The 22883-nt window shown below is 39.7% G+C and overlaps 1 protein-coding gene across 2 annotated transcripts in view; it reads right to left on the bottom strand.

The window, feature by feature from the left end:
• Positions 1–22883, bottom strand: part of NPSR1 (neuropeptide S receptor 1) — a 152375-nt gene that overhangs the window by 45822 nt on the left and 83670 nt on the right. The window contains exon 3 of one of the 2 annotated variants that reach the window (XM_046021275.1): positions 5914–6017. The exons of the other annotated variant lie outside the window; for it this stretch is intronic. Within the exon in view, the coding sequence (XP_045877231.1) occupies positions 5914–6017 (104 nt within the window). The remainder of the gene's footprint in view (positions 1–5913; positions 6018–22883) is intronic. 2 annotated transcript variants of the gene reach the window in all.

Raw genomic sequence — 22883 nt, forward strand, 5'->3', positions numbered from 1 at the left:
TATAACTAAAATGTTTAAAGATTTAAAAGAATAAAACATAATAATACATGGAAAAATTAAACACACTTTAAAAATAATACACATTATTGTAAAATATCTGAAACCATTTCAAAACTGGTCCTAAACTAAACTACCAAGAAAAAAAATCCCTCAATAGATTCCAAAAATTATACAACTTATATAATTTGCATATTTAAAACAACAAGGAATAAAAGCTGAAATTAGTACCATGTTATTTTTTTTTAAAATACCACTTGGAAATTTAAACACCCTTGTAATTAACTTGAGTCAAGAAGGAAATCAAAGTACAATTATAGTCAATTCATAAATGTCAACAATGAAAATTCTACACATCAACAACATATGGGATACCATTTGGAGAACAGATGGCAGCTTGAGGACATATGTCTGAATTCGCACTACCCCACCCCTCAATTCTGACAAAAATGACCTAGGAAATATAAAACTAAGGAAAATCTTCCAGAGAAGTGAGACTTGAATGCAGCAAACTTAGAAAATTTTTGTTTAGAAAAATACCAGATTGGATCCATGTACAGGAGGATCCCTGGACTTAAAAAATTAATATACTTTATTTTTTAGAGCAATTTTAGTTTTACAGAAAAAACAGAGCAGATAGTACAGAGATGTCCCACCCTCCTTTCCCCCAGTTTTCCCTATTATTAACATCCTTCCCTATTATTAACATCCTTCCCTATTATTAGCTTCCATTTGTTAAAACTGATGAACTGATATCAACACATTATTACCAAAATCAATGTTTTATATGAAACCTTATTCTTTGTGTTGTATAATTCTGTGGGTTTTTGATAAATGCATGATATTATGTATCCACCATTCATACAGAAAAGTTTTACTATTCTAAAAATCCTCTGTGCTTTACCTATTCAATCCAAGTCCCTAGGAACCACTGATCTTTTTATGGTCTTCATCGTTTCCCTTTTCTAGAATGTCATATGGTTGTAATCATACTCATGTCGCCATTTTTTTTTCATCCATTCAGCTTTTGAGGAACATCCTGCTTCTAATTTTTGACAATTCTGAATAACATTGCTATAAAACATTCTTGTGTAAGTTTTTGTATGAATGTAAGTTGTCAATTCATTGGTTATATACCTAGGAATGTAATTGCTATATTGTATGATAAGAGTATGTTCAATTTTATTTTTATAAAATTGAACTGCCAAAATAGCTTTCAAAATGGATGTACCATTTTGCATTCCTACAAACAGCACTAGCATTTTGCATCATCAGTTTTTTGGACTATAGTCATTCTAATAGCTATGTTAATACTATCTCGTTGTTCTAATTTGCAATTCCCTAATGCCATCAATGGTGAGCTTCTTTTCATATGCTTGTTTGTTATCTTCTGTCTTCTTTGGAGAAGTGTCTGTTCAGATTTTTTGCTCATTTTTAAGTAGGTTGAGTTATAAGAGCTCTTTGTATATTTTGGATTCAAATCCTTTATCAAGTATGTATTTTGCAAACATTTTTTTCCCATTCTGTGCCTTGTCTTTTCTGTCTCTTAACAGTGTCTTTTGCAGAGATGTTTTAAATTTTCATAAAATCCAACTTTTCATTTTTTTCTTTCATGGATGGTGCTTTTGGTGTTAAATCTAAAAAGTCACTGAGAAACCCAAAGTCCCCTAGATTCTCTCCTATGTTATCTTCTAGTAGTTTTATAGCCTTGCATGTTTCATTCAAGTCTATGATGCATTCTGAATTAGTTTTTGTGAAAGGTTTAAGGTCTTTAGTCAGATCATCATCATGATTATTAATATTATTTAATTGGATACCAATGACTCCAGCAGTATTTCTTGGCAAGGCTATCTTTTCTCCACTGAATTGTCTTTGCTCCTTTGTCAAATATCAGTTGACATTTAGTGTGCATTTGTTTCTGGGGTCTCTATTCTGTTCCATTGATCTATTTGTTGATTTTTTTTGCCAGTATCATGGTGTCTTGATGTAGCTGTAGCATTTTTGTGAGTCTGAAATCAGATAGTATCTCCTCCAACTGTGTTCTTCAGTATTGTATTGGCTAGTCTGTGTCTTTTACCTGTCTGCACAAACTTGAGAGTTTGTCTGTATCTATAAAATAACTTGGTGGGATTTTGACTGGGATTGCATTGAATTTATAAGTTGTTTTGAACAAAATTGATATCTTAACTATAGTGCATTTTCCTAACATAGAATACCTATCTTTATACTTAGATATTCTTTGATTTCTTCCACCAAAGTTTTATAGTTTCCTTCAAACTGATCTTCCACATATTTTGTTAGGTTTATACCTAAGTCTTTCATATTTTTGGTAATAACATAAATGGTTATTGCTTCTTAAATTTTAAATTCAAATTTTTCATTCCTAGTATATAAAAGCATATTGTATTCTTCAACCTTGTTATTTTTATTTTCACTTAATAAGCCCACAAATTTTCTATGTTTTGTTTTATTTTTTTCATCTGTGAACAGGTATTTCATCTTTCCCAATCTGTATTCCTTTTATTTCCTTTTTTAAATCCTGTTGAGTTAGGTGGGATTTCCAGTATGATGCTAAATGGGAGTAATGAGAGAGAACATCCTTGCCTTGTTCCCTATCTTAGGAAAGATACATCCAGTCTCTCACCATTGAGTATGAGGTTAGCGGTAGCTTTTTGTGGCAACCAATTGAGGAAATTGCCTTCTATGAAAAGTTTGTGGAGACTTTTTATTGTGAATGGATATTGGATTTTAGCAAATGCTTTTTCTGTATCTATTAAAATGATTATATACTTTTTTTTCACTTCAACTTTTTGATTTAATGAATTACATTATTGATTTTTGAATGGTGAACCTTGCATACCAGGAATGAATTCCATTTGGTCATGGTATGTAATTCTTTTTATAAGTATTTTCATTCAACTTACTAATATTTGTTGATAATTTTTATATCTATGTTCATGAGAGATATTGGTCTATAGTTTTACTTTCCTATAATGCCTTTGTCTGGTTTTGGTGTTAGAGTAATGCTGGACTCACAGAGTGAGTTAAGAAATGTTCCCTTTGCTTTTATGTTCTAGAAAAATTAGAAACTTACTAGTAGGGGAGCCTGGATGGCTCTGTAGGTTATAGGTCTGCCTTCAGCTCAGGCCATGATCCCAAGGTCCTAGGATTGAGCCCTACATCAGACTCTCCTCAGGAGCAAGTCTGCTGCTCCCTCTTCCCCTGCCCCTCTCCCTACCCCCTCTCAACTCATGCACTCTCTTGCTCTCATAAGTAAATAAAATCTTTAAAAAAAAATAAAGAAACTAGTTAGTATAATTTCTTCCTTTAATGTTTGGTAGAATTCACCGGTAAACCCATTTGGACCTGGTGCTTTCTTTCTTAGAAGATTATGAATTATCAATTCAATCTGTTTCATAGATATAGACCTATTCAGGTCATCTATTTTTCCTTGTGTGAGTTTTGACAGATTGTGTCTTTCAAGGATTTGGTCAATTTCAAGTAATTTATCAAATTTGTATTTCATAAATTCCTTTATTATCCTATTATTATCTATCGGATCAGTAATAATGACCCCTCTTTCATTTTTGATATTAGTAATTTGTGTCATCCCTTTTCTATTCTTTTTTAGCCTGGCAAGAAGTTTATCAGTTTTATTATCTCTTTGAAGAACCAGTTTATAGTTTCACTGATTTTTCACAATTGAATTACTGTTTTCATTTAGTAATTTGTTCTAATTTTTATCATTTAAAACATTCTGCTTTCTTTAAGTTTACATTGGTCTGCTTTCTCTAGTTTCCTAAGGGGGAAGCTTAGTTATTAATTTTAGATCTTTTTTTCTTTTCTAATACAAGAAATTAAATGCTATGTTTCTTCAAAAGCACCATTTTTACTGTCCTACAAATTATGATAAATTATATTTTCATTTTTTTTGACCCAATGTTACTTAGAAGCATGTTGTTTCATCTCCAAAAGCATTGAGATTGGCCAGCTATCTTTCTGTTATACATTTTTAGTTTAATTCTAGTTGGGTCTGAGAGCATATTTTGTGCTATTTCCACTCTTTTACATTGTTAAAGTGTGTTTTATGGTGGTATGTAATTTCTCTTGGTGAATGTTCCCTGTGATTTTGATAAGAATAAGCATTCTGTTTTGTTGGATGAAGTGTTGTATAAATGCCAATTAGGTCAATTTGATTGATAGTTTAGTTTATTTCAACTGATAGCTATTTAGTTCAACCATATCCCTGCTTCTAACACTGAGGACTGGCATAATTTATTTATTTCTCAGCAATTGCTAGAATAAGCAATTGGTAACATTTACCTAAAAGGAAGCAAATTTTTTAAATAATAAATTAAAATATGTTTTAAAAATTTACCCCTGAAAAAATACCAGTTCCAGATAGTAATCAGGGCTCTTTCACATCTACTAAACTTTCAAGATTATGTTCAGAGCACAAAAGATTTTTAATTGTAACTATTCTCTGTCCATTTTCTGGAGATGAAGTAACTCCATTTCCAAGGTCTAAAAACAATAGAACAAATTAAAATCATGGATGAATATAGATGCAAAGATTCTACAAAACTCTACTAACAAATGGAATCTTGTAGGATAAGGTTTTCCAAAAATGCATTGTGCTTTATAAAGCTACAGTAATTTAGACCTGAAGTATGGGCATAAAAATAGTAATATATTAATGGAAAATAATTGTAAGAGCTCTGAAACAGCACCTCAGTCCTAATGCCAGTTATGAAACAGTTCATTCTTTCTATAATTAGTTGATGTGCCTTAATCCATATTATATACATATATAATATATTACTAATATACGTACATGATACATATGTATATTTTATATGATATTTTATGTATATATGTATATATATTTGAATTTATAGTTTTTACATTGAAACATATTCAACAGGCAAAGTGTAAATGTCCTTAATCTGAAAATAGATATTATCAATAACTGAGAAAAAAACAAGTATCCCAGTTATAAAAAAATTGAAAAAGAATAACAGATAATTTGAAGAAGAAGAAATTCAAATGCCCGTAGATATTTTAAAAAGTCCACTTTCAATGGTAATACAAGAAAACAAGTTAAAACAACCAGAGATAATACCTACTTTCTAACAATCTGTCAACGTTTTTCAAAAAGAACAGTAGCTGGTGTTGTGTTAATTTGAGGGGGGGAAATTGGCCAAAAAAAAAAAAAAAAAAAAAGGAAAGAAAGAAAGAAAAGGAAACTGATAAATTTTCTGAAGATTGTTTAGACAGTGCTACATATACTCTGAATGTTTGTGTCCCACCAAAATTCACGTGTTGGAATCTTAATGTCCACTGTGATGGTGTTAAGGGGTGAGGCTATTGGGAGATGATTAGGTTATGAGAGTGGAGCCCTCATGAATGGGATTAGTGCTCTTACAAAAGAGGCTCCATAGAGCTCCCTTGCTCCTTCTGCCATGTGCCATAATCTGAAGTCTGCAACCTGGAAGAAGGCACTTGGTCTGACAATTTCTGGCACAGTAATCTTGAATTTCCAGCCTCCAGAAGTGTGAGAAATAAATATTTGTTGTTTCTAAGCTACCTATTGTGTGGCATTTTTGTTACAGCAGCCTGAATGGACCAAGACAGCCAGAGTATGTCGAAGACCTTCATGTTGACTCCAAAATTTTACTTAATACTTGAAATGTGAACACTTATATTCTTACTAATGCTACTTATGTTTTATTTGTATGTTTATTATTTTAGCAAAAATCCAAAAATCGTACAAATTATTCTTGTCCTTCCAACTGGAAGGAAGGGAGCAGTTTATCGGGTAGAAGTGCTGGGTTCTATATTATTTTCCTTATGAAGAATCCAAGACCTAATCTTGCTGTCAGTTTGTTTCATCACGTTTTGTAAGGCGTGACATACCTGCAAATAACGGACCACTCGGCAGACCAGATCAGGTGCCAGAAAGTCTCCGGTGAATCGCCAAATGATGTCTGTCAAGATGTTTATCAGACCTGTGAAGGAGTCTAACGAAAACACACAAGTGGTTAATTTGAATCTCTTTCAAATTTCCAGCCTTGCCACAGTAGAAATGAATTCCTGGGAAGATTTCCCCGCCTCCTGCCCCAGTTTATCAGATAGCCATTAAGGAAAAATAAAGCAAGAGAGGAGTCCGTTGACTTTACTTATTGGAGCTTGTTACCACTTAGATGGAGCCACCTTGGGAGGATTTCAGTAATGACTAAACTGACTTTGGTAACCACACAGTTGACATTTTAAGTCCCAGAAGAGGAGTTTTAAGGGTGTTTAGATCTCTACCCAAACAAGGACTGTGTGAGGATCAATAAGGACAAAATTGAGAAAAGGAAATTATTTATCTCCAAGAAGTCCCTCAAAGTCCCCCTTCTTGTATCTGTTACTTTACAGTGTTGACCTCTTATTACCCCCCTATCATCAACAACTCCCCCCCACCGCCACCCCAGGTTCCTTTTCTTCCTTCTCCTTTCCCCCTTCAACACCAGTCCCTAGAAAAACTCAAGTGCATGATCTATCACTTTAATTAACTTCATTGGTTAAACTACAGAGGAACTGAGGCCAAGATTTGAGACCATATGCTCCTGTGGTTGTCTTTACTCATTTCTATACTTACAGGTTGTAAGTTGAGCAAATGTCTACATCAGAAATGCGAAAGTATACTTTATGTCTTAAAGCTCCCTCTCACCTCTCCATGACCACTATCACTAATCGATCATGTGATTCAAAATCTTTCTCAAAACAGTGCTGGAGGGATTCTCTGCTGATTGTTGGACAGGGATGGGACTTAAAACCGGATAAGTCAGAATTCATCGACTTAGGGTCACTTTCTTGGAACATGGGATATAACACTCTATCAAGGACCCAAGAGGCAAGGCAAACTCATTGATAGGGTAACTTAGAAGTCTGGAAGAAGTGTTGGTCCTTAGGCAAATGGAAATGTCTGAGTTGCCCTGGCAGACAGTATAAAAAAAGAACAAAAAGGCCATGGTGTAATGGACATATTATGTGAAGCAAGAAGATCCACCAGAGAATGATGTTGCATGAAAGGGCTCAGAAGACACACCACTCCTGAAGAAAGTAATGGTGAGAGGAACCAGCATTACAAAGAAGCTCAGTGGTGGCTTCCTACTGTAAGGCAGAGTGGATGAGAGGAGAGGGGGTGATAAAGCCAGGTCTTATAGAACTATAGTAAGTATGAACTGTAATAATTCTCCTAATCCTTCCCCAAAGGGACCTATGGCCATTTATTTGAATGTCTGTGCACTGGGGAAAGAAGAATATACAGACGTTTTGAGGACTATTAGACACAGGGTCTGTGTTGACCTGACACTTGGCAAACTGAAGTGTCATTATGGCCCCACTACAAGCATGGAATCTCATGGGGCCAGGTAACAAATAGAAACCTAGTTGAAGTAGAATGGTTCACTAGATCTGCAAACCTTTCATTGTTCACTTCCCACATCCCTGGGGGTTTAATTTGTATTGACATACTTGGTAGTTGGAATAACTCCATATTGGGCTCCTCATAATAGTGGCAGACAGTAAGACTACACACTTGGACAACATGATGAATTACCCCTTATCATGGTCAATTTAGCTATTGTTGTATTTGACTGTCTTGGAATTACCAACAACGGAGACCAACACTGAGCCCCATTTCTTATATGGCACCATTTCTTAAGAAGACCAACTTGCTACCTTGTCTAAAGTTGACTACACTGGGTCCTTTCAATACTGCAAGGGTAAGCTCTCCATCTTCCCAGTGTATACCTATTCTGTGTATGAGCTTGCTTCCCTGAACTGTGAGTTGTAGTCAGCATCATTCACCAATCCCTAGAGGATTTCTGATTGCTCAATTGAAACGGCATGCCAAACAACATAATATCTGACAGGAGACCCATTTCATAGCAAAGCAGATATAGGCTTGAACCACTGATCATAGAATCCTCAGTTTATATCATATAGTATACCCTCCAGCAGCTGCTGTCTTCTTGGAGCCCTGGGATGGTCTACTAAAGGCATAGATAAAGTGCCAACCTAATGGCACTCTGAAAGGATGGAATGCCATCCTTCAAAATGCTGCATATGCATAAAATCAGGGCTCTCTTTATCATGCTGTGTTTACTAATAGGAGGCAGGCATACATCTGATAACCAAGGGGTAGAGACAGGAATGGCTTCACGAGACATCACTCCCAAAGAACCCCTGGGACACTATGTGTACCTCTCTGCTCTGCAGGCTGGAGGTCCTAGTCCCAAAAGGAAGTGCAAATTTGCCACAGGACATAGCAAGGGTCCCTTTGAACTAAAAGTGATGGCTGCTGCCACAAGGACTTCTTTGTGCAGGGACTAGCGGTCAAGATGAGAAGTCACCACTGTGGCCAAAGTCATTGGTTGTGATCTCAGCAAAGCTGGGTTTATACAATGAAGAAAGGGAAGAGTATGGGTAGAACACAGGCTGTTATGACTGACAGCAGTAATTAGTAAATGGGGCTAGGGATGCCCTCAGTAAAGAGTCTGGCAGATTATTCAGGCTCTTGGGTGCCCTGTCCTGCTGTGGTGGGATGGTGATAGGGACTGAAATTGAATCTTTATTCTTGTCATGGAGACGTGCACTCTGGCTTCAGGTGGCACAAAGACAAAGCTAGTATCAACTCTGTCTTGGATGGTAAATGAACTGTACCCTCTAGTAAATTGTTCAGATCAAAATTCAAATCCTGCCTTTGTTGAGATTCACTACTAGCCTTTATGGGAGAGGACTGTGGTTTCTGTGCAACTCTACTCAGACAACTGGGCAGAACTTTAGAAGTAAAGGGGATGTGTTTGGTTGGATTCAAGCTCTCAGCTGAACAGCTAAACAGCAAAAAAACCCCTCCAGTTTTATAGGAGGCCACTCATAATTCCATTTCCAATAGTTTACTTTCATTGCTGTGTTTCTGTTTAAGAGGAGTAATGAAGGGATGCCCTGGGTGGCTCAGTCGGTTAAATGGCTGCCTTTGGCTCAGGTCATGATACCAGGGTCCTGGGATCGAGTCCCGCATTGGGCTCCTTGCTTGGCGGGGAGCCTGCTTCTCTCTCTACCTCTGCTTGCCACTCTGCCTGCTTATGCTCTCTCTCTCTCTCTCTCTGTCAAATAAATAAATAAAATCTTAAAAAAAAAAGAGGGGTAATGAAAACTGAAATGACACTGTCACTTGATAAATGATATCTGTGAACCCTGGAGAATGAGAACCAAAGGGAAACCATAGTCCAGAGTATGTAGGATATATATAGATTCTCAGAGAATATTTATCCAATAGTCACTGTGGTTTGGCAAAGGCATTTATGGCTTTGTAAAAATTAAACTTTTATTTAGAGATCATTAAAGGTTCATGAGAAGTTGCAGAAATGGCACAGAGTGTTCACATACCTGTCACCCAGCGGTCCCTCATGGTGACATCTTACCTAACTAGAGTTGACTTCGCTGTTTGAAAAATTACTACTCTTAATCCAGGTTTCTGTACAACTGAGCGTGCTCTTAAGGAATGTTACTAAGCAGTCATTATATCCTTGTTAATATTTTAGATGTTTAAAGTATCTTAAGACTTTTTAATCTAACTGAAAGCTATGAGGTATATTCCCTGTTTTATAGATCGGCAACTAAGTGTGATTAGAATCTTTCTGAAGGTTTTATAACAAATTAGAGGGAAAGCCTGGCTTGTAACCCAGACTTGGATGACTGTGTCCACAGTCTTCACCACAGTGCCTGTGTTTTTTTCCCCCTTTTTTCTTTTCTTTCCTTTCCTTTCCTTTTCTTATCTTCCTTTCTAATTCTTGTTCTACCTGTTCTCATATAGTCCTGAGACCTCAATATATAGGCATGATTCTTCCTCCCATTCCCCTCATTACCTGTCCTGGCTGCCCTGATTTTTGTTTTGCCCCTCTCTGTTTATAGGGCCCCTCCACCCATAGAATTTGCTTTTATTCCTTTAGAGAACTGTGATGGTAAGTCTTCCTCTTCTGGATCTTCACCATAAACAGGATAAGCTCCTAGCTTAACCTAAAACCTTCTAGGATCTGGCCTTGCCTACCTCTTGTCACATACCCACATGGCATTTTTATATTGAAGATCCCAGTGATCATACATTCGTGTTTTCAGATATGAATTCCCTCTTCTTAAAATTGCCTCACTCCATATATCAGTCTGTTGAATTTTTATTTATCTTTCAATATCTAGCTGCCATGTCCCCTTTTCCAGGAGCTTCCCTTGACCATTCACACAACAACAAAATGGGGCTACAACAAAATGGCTTTGGCCCTCCCAGTCTTATGCCCCTCTGTCTCTTCCTTTTTGTTTCTCTGTAGATAACCATTAGACCACTAGCAAAGCACATGGGAACTACAGCAAAAATGTCAGAGATTAGAGAAATCTTATAGTGGTCCTGGGTAGTCAGAGAAGTGCTGAGGAGGTCAGATTTGAGCAGGGTGTTGGGAATTGTGAGTAGAAACCTGATCAGCAGAAATCACATGAAGCATTTCCTCTCAGGAATTGACTGGAAGAATGAATAGAATGGACATTGGAGTTCCTTGGCTCCTCTCCCTTGTTGTACTTATTCTTTAAAGAATAATGGGGAAAATCCCTAAACTTACGTTTTTCTAAATCTAAGTGATTATATTAACAATTATAATATACTCGGGTAAGACTCCCTCCACCCCCCAGCTCAGTCTGAGATAAGCCCAGATCTGGGAGTAGACTATCAATGAAACCCAGGCCCAGCCTTTGTGGCTATTAAGCAAATGCTGCTCAAACTGATCAGTAAAAAGCTATTTAGTTACCTAGGTAATTGAATACATTACAAATAAACCTTTTTTAAATGGTAATTAACAGGACCCTGGGAACAAAGGGTACACTTCAAAGGCTTAATCACTTTCATGCTATTATTCCTGCTTCTCCCCATTTCTTCAGTGAGATATCCTAGGAAACTGCAATACTCAGAAAACCCAGAACAGGCTCACTGCGGGTTTTATGGCTTCTTTGATGGTCTCTCAGAAATCTGAATGTGGGTTTCCTATTGGAGCACGGATATGGGTGGAATGGGAAGAAGTCAAGAATGAGGGGACAGGGGCACCTGGGTGGCTCAGTGGGTTAAGCCTCTGCCTTCAGCTCAGGTCATGATCTCAGGGTCCTGGGATCAAGTCCCACATCGGGCTCTCTGCTCAGTGGGGAGCCTGCTTCCTCCTCCTCTCTCTCTCGCTTTCTGCCTACTTGTGATCTCTGCCAAAGAAATAAATAAATTAAAAAAAAAAAAAGAATGAGGGGACAGCTGAGCTGAACCCTAAAGTGTCAGTAAGGATGGGTTGAGGGAAACCAGGTGAAAGACACTGATTCTAGGCAGGGCTGACTGCGTGAACAGTTACGGTGTGAAACACATCAATTTGTGATTGCTGAAGTCTGAAGTAGGAGCTTCCAAGGCCAAGATATGGGGCTGGGAAGACAAGAGTTGGTCCTTTTAGGGTCTCGTGTGCCAGTTAAAGGAGCTGTGCTTTTTCCTGTGTACTGTGGGAGCTATTGAATGTTGATGTGTGCAAACACCTGTTTCAAACAGTTTTCTTTAGTCGCCATTGAGGGATCAATTTGGGAGGTCCAATGCTGAAATCATACTATGCTTGTTAGGAAACCATGCAAAAATATGGGAAAGGGATGAGTGGTACCTGCTGTATGTCAAATAGAAATTGGGATAGAGAGAAGAGTGCAGATCTGAGATATACTTTAAAAGCTAAAATAAGGAGGACTTGGTGTTTTAAGTGTGAGACAGAGGGAGAAGTCCTGGCTTGGGTGTTCGTAGTAGGTGTGGTGGCTCTTGAGAATACAGGAGGATAAGCTCTCTAGATTTGGCTTGTTCCCAGTCTTTGGCAATTCCAGACAAACCTGCTATGAATATTCATGTATAAGATTTTATGTGAATGGAAGTTTTCATTTCCCTAGGGTAAATACCCAGGAGTAAGACTATTGGGCCACAGGATGAGTATATGTTGAACTTCACAAAAGACTACCAGACAGTTTTCCAGAGTGATCACACCAAAAATAAATGTCTGAGAGATACATTCTCTCCTTCTTAGCAGTTGGTATGGTCAGTATGTTTTATTTTAGCTGTTGGGCTAGGTGTGTCGTGGTCTCTTGTCATGGCTTCCATTTTGCATCTTCCTACTAGTTGACAATGTTGTTGCTATGATCATCCACAGCTCCTACACTTCACATTCCTTTTGGAGTACTGTCAGGGTGGGAGGTGAGGTGGGGAGGGTTTCAGTGCTCTGGTCTCTACTTTCCTCTGCACCTGTGTTCATGAACATGGTTGCTGCTTGTTGCTCAGGGCTCGCTACACTGGAGGTCAGAAGCCTCTCCTTTGTCTGACTCAGCCTTGGTCTTACATCAACCTGTGCACCAGGGTCTTGGGCTTGGGAGCTTCTCAGTGTCCCAGTTCCTTCCCCACCATGGCACTTGAACTTCTGCCTTATATCTGTGGTGGGTCTTGTGTGGGAGAGACTTTTATACCCTTCCCCTAGTGGTGGGTGACTCTCAATGGAATTGGTATAGTATCTTAGGTCAGCCGTTTTATGCCCTCATCTCCAAGAGCTGGAGGCCTTCTTATTGATTGTCTCTATGTCTTTCCTTGTGTTCTGGAGCAACAGTATATGGTGCCATGGTGGCCTAAAGTGTTTGTTGAGAGAGGCAACTGAGCAGAAGGGCATGATTTCATGCCTTTCCTGAAGGCATAAACTAAACCTTCATGTATACCTGCACACACCGTCTTGGTAAGAACTCCTTAACTCCACCATTGCATAGTGGAAACAGCCATAGACAACCCTTTAACTGAATGGACACAGCTGTGTCCCAATAATATTTTATAAAAATAAGCTACAGGCTGGATTTGGACTGAGTTCTATATCTTGCCAACCCCTGATCTACAGAATAAACTACAAATTGTGGTGTTTGGAGCTTTCCTGTCTGCCTCTCAGGTCTGATCTTTTCTTGTCCTATGGTAAATTCATACCATAAGAGAAACCCTTTCAACCAGCACATTAATACTGACAGCTGACTAATTGATCACAACGTTGGTTAAAAAAAGGAAGCACACACACAAAACCATCTTAAAACATTTGAATATAAAACATTAATGTGCATGCATTTATCATTTCTTTAATGTAGGGCCAAGACTTTTATTTGATTTTATGCATCATTTTGCTTTTGTATGTATAAAATATATCCATAATGCATCTTTTATGATTTCCAGTTTTGTTTTCTTTAAATTGGAGTGAGAACTTGAGATACCAGCAAAGCAATTTGAGCAGAATCTCATTGTAGGGATTTTTATAATCCTCTTTCATTCTTTTATAGTTACATACCCTGTGCTTAATTCTATTGCTTCTTTTAGTGACTCAGGAAAAAAAAAAGTCAAGTCTTTCCAAAGTATCCAATTTAATTTCACAGAAACAACAACTCTTTAACATAGTCTATGTTAATTATATCATTTTAATAATGAGTACAGCTAGCACAGGCTGGCTTGGGAACAAACACCTGTGACTCATATAACCCAAGAGGTGGGAGCAGAAATGGATGACTTTTTAGGGACTATCCTGCTAGTCATGGGTGCTAGTTAGTCAGGATATTAGAAGGAAGAATGGAGAGTGTTGGTTAGCTCATCAAGGCACGAAGAAGATGCAGTCAAGAGACCTTCTATGGGAATCCTTTAGTGTTCCTTGACCATTCCTGGTTGTTCACTCTGTCAGCCGCTTTCTTTATGTTGCCCCTTGACTTGGTAGTTTCTTTATGCATCTCCACCTAAAGGTAGATATCCTAACTCCTCCAGGTTTAGTCAGGGTCACCTTCTTTTTGAAGCCTTTTTTGACTACTGGGATTGGCTGATTACCTTCTCTGGACGTCTCCTTGCCTTGCTATCAAAGCACCTATAACACATTAACACATTTATTCTTTGTATTTATCTCTAATTCTGCTGTATTATGAGAGGATAAAGATTATTTATTTATGCACTGTCATGTCTTACACCCTAACATCTTATTACATGGTAAGGGCTTGGTAACTTTCCTTGAAATGAATGACGACATTGTTCCTGCTGTTGTTGGATCAGCTGCTTCAGCAGAGGTGGTTTCACAGAGCAGACTCAACTCCATTATCTATCTCCTTTAGAGCAGATTGAGGTAATGATTTAGAGTCAAGATGATAGAAGGAGAGATATGATTGGAAATTTTGATCCCCAAGCAGATTTCTTTCTTTCTTTTGTAAATTGAAAAAAAATTTTTTTTAAGAGAAGGAGAGAAAGAAAGAGAGAGGGATAGAAAGAAACTTAAGCAGGCTCCATGCCCAGTGCAGATCCCAACTCAAGGCTGGATCTCATGTCCTTGAGATCATGACCTACAGTGAAATCAAGAATCAGACGTTTAACTGACTGAGCCACCCAGGCATCCCCATCCCTATGCAGATTTCTAGAAGAGTGCTCTAGACTCTGAGATCGCTGCTAGATTGTAAGCTCCTGGTTAGCAGTGGCTGTGCCTTACTCACGTTTAGAGCCTCATCCTTTTTCAAGGTGTCTTGTGAGACACTCAGTGCTTTCAATATAAAGAAGGAAATGTTGGCGAACTAAACAGATTTGTAAAGTCCTCAAAAATTGAGGCCCGTCTTGTAAGATCCACCTCACATAGAGAACAAGACAAAGCACCATTTCTTAGATTCCTACTTGCTCTTGGCTGATGTTCATACTTTTCCACCCAGAACAGAACTATGGGAATAACGAATACTTAGCAAACTGAGTAACTTTTCTTGACAAGTGAGTAACTTGTGAACATTTGTCACACTGGATAAGGGGACCACTGAATACAAACAATTTCAAGAAGACTTCAACATATTTGACAACATCTTAGCTCCAACTATGGTGTTATGGATGAGAGGCGCCCTGGTTTTCCTGGAGGACACTGTGGATGGCAACATCGATAGGGAATCTCCAGGGTATACAATTCTTCCAGCTCAACTCCATGTCTTTAGTATTGTTTGTTTTATTTTTAAACCAAGGGAGGTGATAATTGTTTGCTTGTGGTTGTGCATGCAAATGTTTTTGATATTGCTCAGGGTCATTGTCTCTCTCTTTGCCCCCCTTTCTTTGGAACAAGATTTGAAGACTTTATGTGAAAAATTGTTTCATGATGAAACTTGCATTGCCCAATCTGATGTCAGGTGCTTAACTGCCAATTAAAATTATTTCTCAAAAAAGTAAGTTCTTTCTCTAAGTTTTATTCACATTTTATAATACTAATATGATCCTGGCACCATGCCCTTTGCCAAGATTAAGTACTGGCTGAACTTAATGGCCCAAACTGTCAACTCCCCAGCTCTTTATTAATCCTGGGAAAGTGGCCCGCACCTCAGTCATTACTGCTCAATTAGGTAAATAACCATTATATCCATTCTCATTAGACCACTCTCTTCACAGAAAGCTCTTTCTGAGGTTTTCATCTAGTCTTAATAAGTCATAAATGCCACTAGTGTCTCCCTTTTTCCATTGGTCCACTAAACAAATAAAAATCATGTATATAATTAATGGAAACCCAATCCTCCTAAAACCTATTCTCTGCTTCCTTTGTGTGCAAAAGCCAAGAATCCCATTACATGAGGCCAATTGGCTAGCATGGGTCATTGATTATTGCCAGATGGTGAAGAATTCTTATACTCATATGTGTAAATATCAGGTTCAGCAAAAGCATATGTTTCCTTGAAGTGAGGGAAAATAAAGCATCGAGTGACTACTATTTCTCCTCCTTACTCTTCTTTACAGAGAAATTTCTTGAGGCATGGCAGTACATGACTCTGAGTATAAAAATGTAAGATATGGACAACTTGTCTCCTCCTTTAATTTAATTTCCTAGTAAGAATGCTCTTCCATCAATCCCATCAATGCTCTTGGATTTTTAAAAGTGCAAGTGAAGGAGAGAAGAGTTCCATTTGCAGTTATCTAAGAGATGAATTCTTTGAATGTTTTTCTTTTTTCTTTGCAGTTCTTGTCCAAAGACAGCTGAGTTGTAGCAGGTTGGCATGCAAGTAAGAGATTGCAACAAGAAATAGTTGGTTTTCATTTCATCCTGCTGCAAAAGGGCACAGGCTTATACATATGGACGTGAGGCAGACACAGATAGGCTGCTCAGATCCCTCTTGAAGAAAGACCTTCCTGTGCAGCTGTGAGAAGTGTGGTTTGCTGGCATCCTCCCACTGTTAGATTTCTCAGGGCCTACCCCAGCTTCCTAGTTGAGATCACACTGTTTGTAGTACAAGTCTTGCCAATGACTGAGCAAGGTGTGGGTAGAAGGGTCTAGTCATTTATTTCCATCTAGCATGAGAATCCAATAATGAGCTAGCAGAAACTGTAAGACTGCCATTATGTTCTGACGGGTCCTCCTGCCCAATCTTGCTTCTTCCTTTTTCTTTTCTTACACGTACATCTCCCCATCCATTTTTGCATGCCTTATTTTGTTCAGCATCTGTCTCCCAAAGAACACAACTTGCAACAAGAGGTAGGGCAGGAAGGGATACATGACCATTCCTTGTCTAGGGATAGTCTTTAAAGGCTGCCTCTTTGCATAATCTAAGATCTTAGCTGCTAGCCCAGTCCCAAACTCCTACCCAATTTTCTGGAAAATAGTTTTCTGAAAAAATGGATAAATAGGAGGTTCAGGCTTTGTTTAACAGATCTACAGTAATGACTGTCTGTCTTATTTTCTACAGTGCATGCTCATTAATTTGTGTTAATTTAATACATTTGGCATCCACTAAGAAAACAGTGTTGATCAAATTAACTGATTGGTTTACAAGGTGAATACAACCAAGCCAGTACTCGAGAGAATAGAACACAAAGAAATACTAGTTGTGATGAATGGTTCAGAGCTAGGACCATTATTTGTTGGCAGAGAACTGTTTATGGGGCAAATCTTTGTTGGGTTAGACTGTGCTGTGCAATGCAGGAAATGTGACATCAACCAGATTGTGTGATAATTCCAAATGCCCAAACCTTTCTAAATGCCCCAGGACTTCCTCCAGTGGAATATCACTTACAAAGAAAGGTGAGGTGTTCAAGGTCAGAGCTACCTAGAAGAGTCTGAACTGCTGCCTAATATATTAAGGCAAAGTGGAGTTGTCTGTGATGAGTCGAGTGGCGGGGGTTGGGGGATGGAGCCAAAGCTCAGAGGACAGAAGATAGGATCAAGCAAGCAGAGTGGGGTAGCAGGAGCCAATCATAGGGTCAGAAGGAAGCTGGAGGATTTGGGCCACTGTTGGGTCCTAGAATAGCAGAGTGGAACAAAGCCACACCCTGCCTAGTAGGTGATTGATGAAAGCAGATTCAGGGATCAATCTGGAAACAAGAGAGCACCTGGGTTTCAGAGCACTGGACTCTTGGAAGAGGCTTCTTTGTTCCGGTGTATCTTGTAAGGACTTGGCCTCATCTTTCCAGGTAATGCTCACCTTTCCCAAAAAATAGCTCTCTGAGTCTGATCTTGCCAGTAAGGAGGGCAGAGACAAATTTTGGCTGACGACCTTTGTGCCAGGCATTGCGTGGGGCTATTTAACATGTGTTAGTTCATTTAATGCAGCATTTGCATGAGTGTATCTGAGCCAGGCTCGCTAGTGTACACATCAATAGAATTAGTGACTGTTCAGAGTTCACATTCAACTTTGGGTTTAGTGAAATCTGGAGCGTAAATTGGACGTTTATGTATTACTAATTGAATCGAAGAATTCTAATTAGATGAAATCATTCAGTCTAAGGTGAAGTATAACCACAGACACTCAGAAAAATCACAGAATCTTAGAGAAGCAGGAACACTATCACTGAACCAACATGAGACTTCTGCATGTGATAAGGATTAACCTCCATAAACAGGAGAGGTCAGGTCAGGCATAATCTACAGGTAACCTCTTTCCATCACCATAACTGTCCCCCAAAAGGCAACAGTATAATTTCTGCATCTTGTGGTCATTATGAGGACTAAATTAAGCAAGGCACAGAAAGCACACGTGTCGGTGCAATTCACAGGGGAGGGCTTGAATGCACGCCACCTGCTCCGCTCAGTTCCCCAAGAGAGAAATGAAGCCAAGAGAATGTAAGTAATGTGTTGAAAGGCACACACATGATAAACCCAAGAGCCAGGACTCTGACCCAGGTTATCTAGTCTCTTATTTTTGTACAGCTTTCAAACTAAGAATGGCCTTTAAAATGTTATAATCGTCGAATGAAATGTCAAGAAGGAAAACGGTTTGTGGCACAGGAAAATTACATGAAATTCCAATTTCAGGATCCACATGTGCATTGGAAGGCAGCCAGGCCCATGTGCTCCCACATTGCCCATGGCTGCTTTCCTGCTACACCAGCAGAGCTTGCTGATGGAGCTCAGGGGGCTCCCAAAGTGGAAAAGGTTTAGAAAAAGCTGGCTGACCCTTCTCTAGACCTGAGACGCCAGATCCTGCCATTACGCCTAAGTGCTGATGGATCCAGAATGCTTGTGACTTTGCCAGATCTTTCTGTATTCTTGGGGAATTATCAAACTGCCACGCAGGTTGCACTGAAGTGCTCCCCACTGGCTGACATCGGAGAGTTGTGACGGTACCAGATGGGAACAGATTCTTCATTCTTAACAAAAATCCAATCTCACTCTCTTTCATGTTCAAAGCACTTGATTAATGAGGACATGACTGGACTGGGCTGCCAGTGGGCGCTCCTGCAGTCAGAGAACCCCCCCCCCCCCGCCCCCATCTGACAGGTTCCTGAGTGCCCAGCCCTGCCCCGATGCCCAGGCTGCGGACTTAGACACGGAGGATTCGGAGGCTGACAGCGCAAGCTCTGGAGGCAGGCACCTGCTTTTTGCGCCTGCTTCTCTGCTCCTTGGCTCTCTGGTTTGCGCAAGGCACTTAACCACTCTCGGGGTCAGGTTCCACGGGTCTAAAATGGGAGAAGAGCAAGTGTCTTATAGCTCAGGCAGTTGGTAGGATTACATGAGAAACTATATGCAAAGATTTTTTTGTTCATTTGTTTGTTTTGTAAAGAGTTGGCTGAGTGAGTATACCGTTAATATTAACTAGTATTATTATTTTGCTTGCCTATTTGTCAGGATGGAAGAAGCTCATTTTCTGATCTCAAAGAAAATGCCCTGGAAGGTGTTTTACAAACTTTTTTTTTTTAAAGTAACACAAGCACACAATATGCGATTCAAGCAGGACAAATAACAAAAATAAATGCCTCACAAAACGAAGTGCCCTGTAATGTTCAAGGCAGCACTATTCGTAATAACTGTAAACTAGAAAGTACCCACATACCCATATAGAAGTACACTGTGCTATACGCACACAGTGCAGCCATTCAGGTAGAGTGTGATGGGGCTACAGTAAGTGTAACAATGTTAACGGATCTCTTGAACAGAACACTGTGTGAAAAAGGAGCGTGACATAGGGGCGCCTGGGTGGCTCAGTCGGTTAGGTTGCTACCTTCGGCTCAGGTCATGATCCCAGGGTCCTGGGATCGAGTGCCGCATTGGGCTCCCAGCCTGCTTCTCCCTCTTCCTCTACCTGCCGCTCCCCCTGCTTGTGCTCTGTCAGATAAATAAATAAAATCTTAAAAAAAAATAAAAAAGAAGCCAGACATAAAAAGCACACATACCATAAGGCTCCATGTAGGTAAAGTATAAAATCAGGTGAAGGTCACCTTGGCCTCTGGGATTTGCCTCTGTGGAGGTGAGGGGTGAGGACTACAGGTTGGTGGAGGGAGTTGGGAAAAGCCGGCAGTTTCTTGATTTGGGTGCTGCTTACATTGGTGGAATTCAGTTTGTGAACATTCATTAAACTGATATTTATAATGTGTGCACAGGATTAGACTTCGTATTTCAATATAAAGAATAAAATCTGAAAATAAGAAAGGCACCCTCCGCCTACTCTTGGCTCCCACTCACTCAGCTCCTTCCTCGGAAGCAGCCGCGGTTACCATCAAACAGAATATCCAGAGCTGGTCACTGAGCGTGCAAGAACACATCTGCACGGGTATATTTTGGGTATTTCTTTCTTTCTTCTTACTTCTGGAGAGGAAGTTTTGTTTTGTTTTATAATACCCTTATTTTTAGAGCAGTTTTAGGGTCACAATAAAATCAAGCAGAAGTACAAGTTTTAGGGTCACAATAAGATTGAGCAGAAGGACTTGAGTTCCCATCCACTCCCTGCCCCCACACATGCACAGCCTCCCTCATTCTCAGTCCCTACGGTGCACTTGTTGCAATTAACGAACCTACATGGACACATCATAATCACCCAAAGTCCACAGTTAACAAGAGGGTTTTCTCTTGGTGTTGTACATCCTAGGGGTTTGGGCGAATGTATAATAAAATGTAACCATCATCACAGATATTATCATATCGAGTATTTTCACTGCCCTAAAAACCCTGAAAGCAAGTTTTGATGGGTCTAGACCTATGTCCAGCTGACAATCTGTTACAAAGGCAGACCTCAGGAGAAGGAAGAAAGAGCAGAGGAGATGGGAGGGAGGCCGGATGCTGGGTAATCTTCCTGGACCTGGCAAGATTTCTGCCAATGTGTTTTGAACTGTCAAAGCGAATTTAAGGGCTTCAAGATGGCTGGGCCTTCTTCCCAGTGTTGGGTTGGGACCCAGATGTCATCATCTCATACCTTCTTTGTGTTTGAAACTCTAGGTATCCCTTTGGGCAGTCCTGGTCCTAAGCCTGTTCATGATGAGCACGGGGCCTGGTTTGTGACACAGAATAACATCCATCTTTTCTTGTGAAACCATATTCCTTATTCTGAAGCTGTAACAATGTCTGACAACAGGATGGGTTATTTGAAATCAAGGTCACCAGGAAGCCATGGGAAGGCATCCTTGTATTTCTGGCCTTTTATTCTGTCTCATCCCCCTTGCTGGTGACTTTCTCCTATAGTTTTAGTAGCATCAGAAACCTCAACTGTAACTCATCTTTTAAGACCACTGCAAGTTCTACCTCTCCATGAAGTTCCCACCTTGTTTCCCTGAAGGACTCTGATTTGCATCAACTTCATCTAGGCCTTCAGTGATCATCGGTCTGTACTTATTAATTGCTGCCTACTGGACTTCAAATACCATGCCCTGTCCTAGAAATACCATGAGGAAGCAAACTCCATTCCTGTCCTCAACTCATTCACATTCTAGTGGCAAAGGGAGGCATGTGAAATAATTTATTGCATGGTGTCTGTAGAAAGGATGGGGTGACTGATCAAATCTGCTAGGGTAGGAACCAAGAGGACAAGGCAGGCTTCACCGAGGTGCCCCTGGAGCTTTGTATCTTGAAGAAAGAGCAGCGTTTTGCTAGAGAGATCACAGCAGGAGAGCAGTACGTGTGAAGGCATGGGAGTATGAAACACCTGTTGTCATTCATCATCTTGTGTGTCACTGTATTTACTAATCTTTCCAACTAGACCAGGGAAAAGGCTCATAACAGCCTGCTCTGTTCCCCTCGTCGAGTTCTAGATACTAAAATTAGATAGAAACAAAAGATTAATAGGAAGCAGAGGAAGAATCTTCTTAAAAGATTTAACGGAGGGCCTACATTGTACACATTCAACAAATCTCCATTTTTAGGATGAAACTTCTCATCAGATTTGGAATTAGGAAACCTTCTTCTTCTCCTTCTCCTCTCCCCCACTTCTTCTTCTTTGATAGAGAGAGAGAGAGAGAGAGTGTGTGTGTGTGTGTGTGCACGCGCGCAAGTTGGGGGAAGGGCAGAGAGAGAGGGAAATAGCTAATCTGAAGCCGCCTCCATGCCCAGCACAGAGCCAGACATGGGGTTGGATCTCACTGTCCTGAGGTCATGACCTGAGCCGAAATCAGGAGTCATGCCCTTCGCTGACTGACCACCCAGGTGCCCCTAAAAAAAACCTAAAGAGATGAAACTGAACTTCAACTGGAGCGGGTTTTCATAATCTGGGTTGAACTGTGATTAGCAGCTTGTCCTTTCTGTACTTTCCTCCTTACTCAACACTCCATGGCTGGGTCCTCAGGGCTTGGCTCTCCAGCAGTCAGGAGGATGTGAGTTATATTGAGTGTGATTAGGTTTGGCCTGTGATATAGTCACTATCTGAATCCACTGTTTGCCAACTTAATTTCTCTGTGACCTTGGGAAACTTACCTAGACATCTTGGGTCATTGTTGCTGCCTTATAAAATTGAGACAAGTATCCATACTTACTTTGTCAAGATTCAATGTTATAACTGTTTGGACCATAACAGCTCTCAATAGTGTAAGCTTTTTCTTTCTTTCTTTTCCTAACTTCCCTTTCTATTCCCTTCCTTCTTTCCTTGGAACATTTAGGAAGAAATTTTGGAAAGAGAGAGACTAGGAGTTGGAGAATGAAGAGATTCTGAGCAACTGAGAGAGACTTTGGGAGAGATAAATGGATGAGTAGAGAGGAATTTTAAGACATTTTGCTGGGTTTCCTGCAATTTATCCCCACCAATAAATGCCATTTCCTCTGAGAGTTCTCCTTAAGACTGAAGTTGGATGTTTCTTTGGAACAGGGCATCAGGCTGAGACTGGCCACAAGGGGGCCCAGCTTTGTTGGGGTGCACGCATTGCAGAGGAAGGAGAGGACAGAAGTAATCTAGAAGAAAAGATTCAAGGTCACAATCTTGACCTTAGAGTGTGTCTGTCATGCATTCCTTTAAGGGCTGTCACCTGGGAAAAGCATTAGGCTTAAGATTAATATTTGGCTGGCTAAGGGCCTTTTCTCAATAATATCTTGGAGCTTTCAAGCAGCTTATCCCCATTACTAGAAGGGATTATGCAAAAA

This window comes from Meles meles, chromosome 10 (assembly GCF_922984935.1).
Source record: "Meles meles chromosome 10, mMelMel3.1 paternal haplotype, whole genome shotgun sequence".
NCBI lineage: Eukaryota > Metazoa > Chordata > Mammalia > Carnivora > Mustelidae > Meles > Meles meles.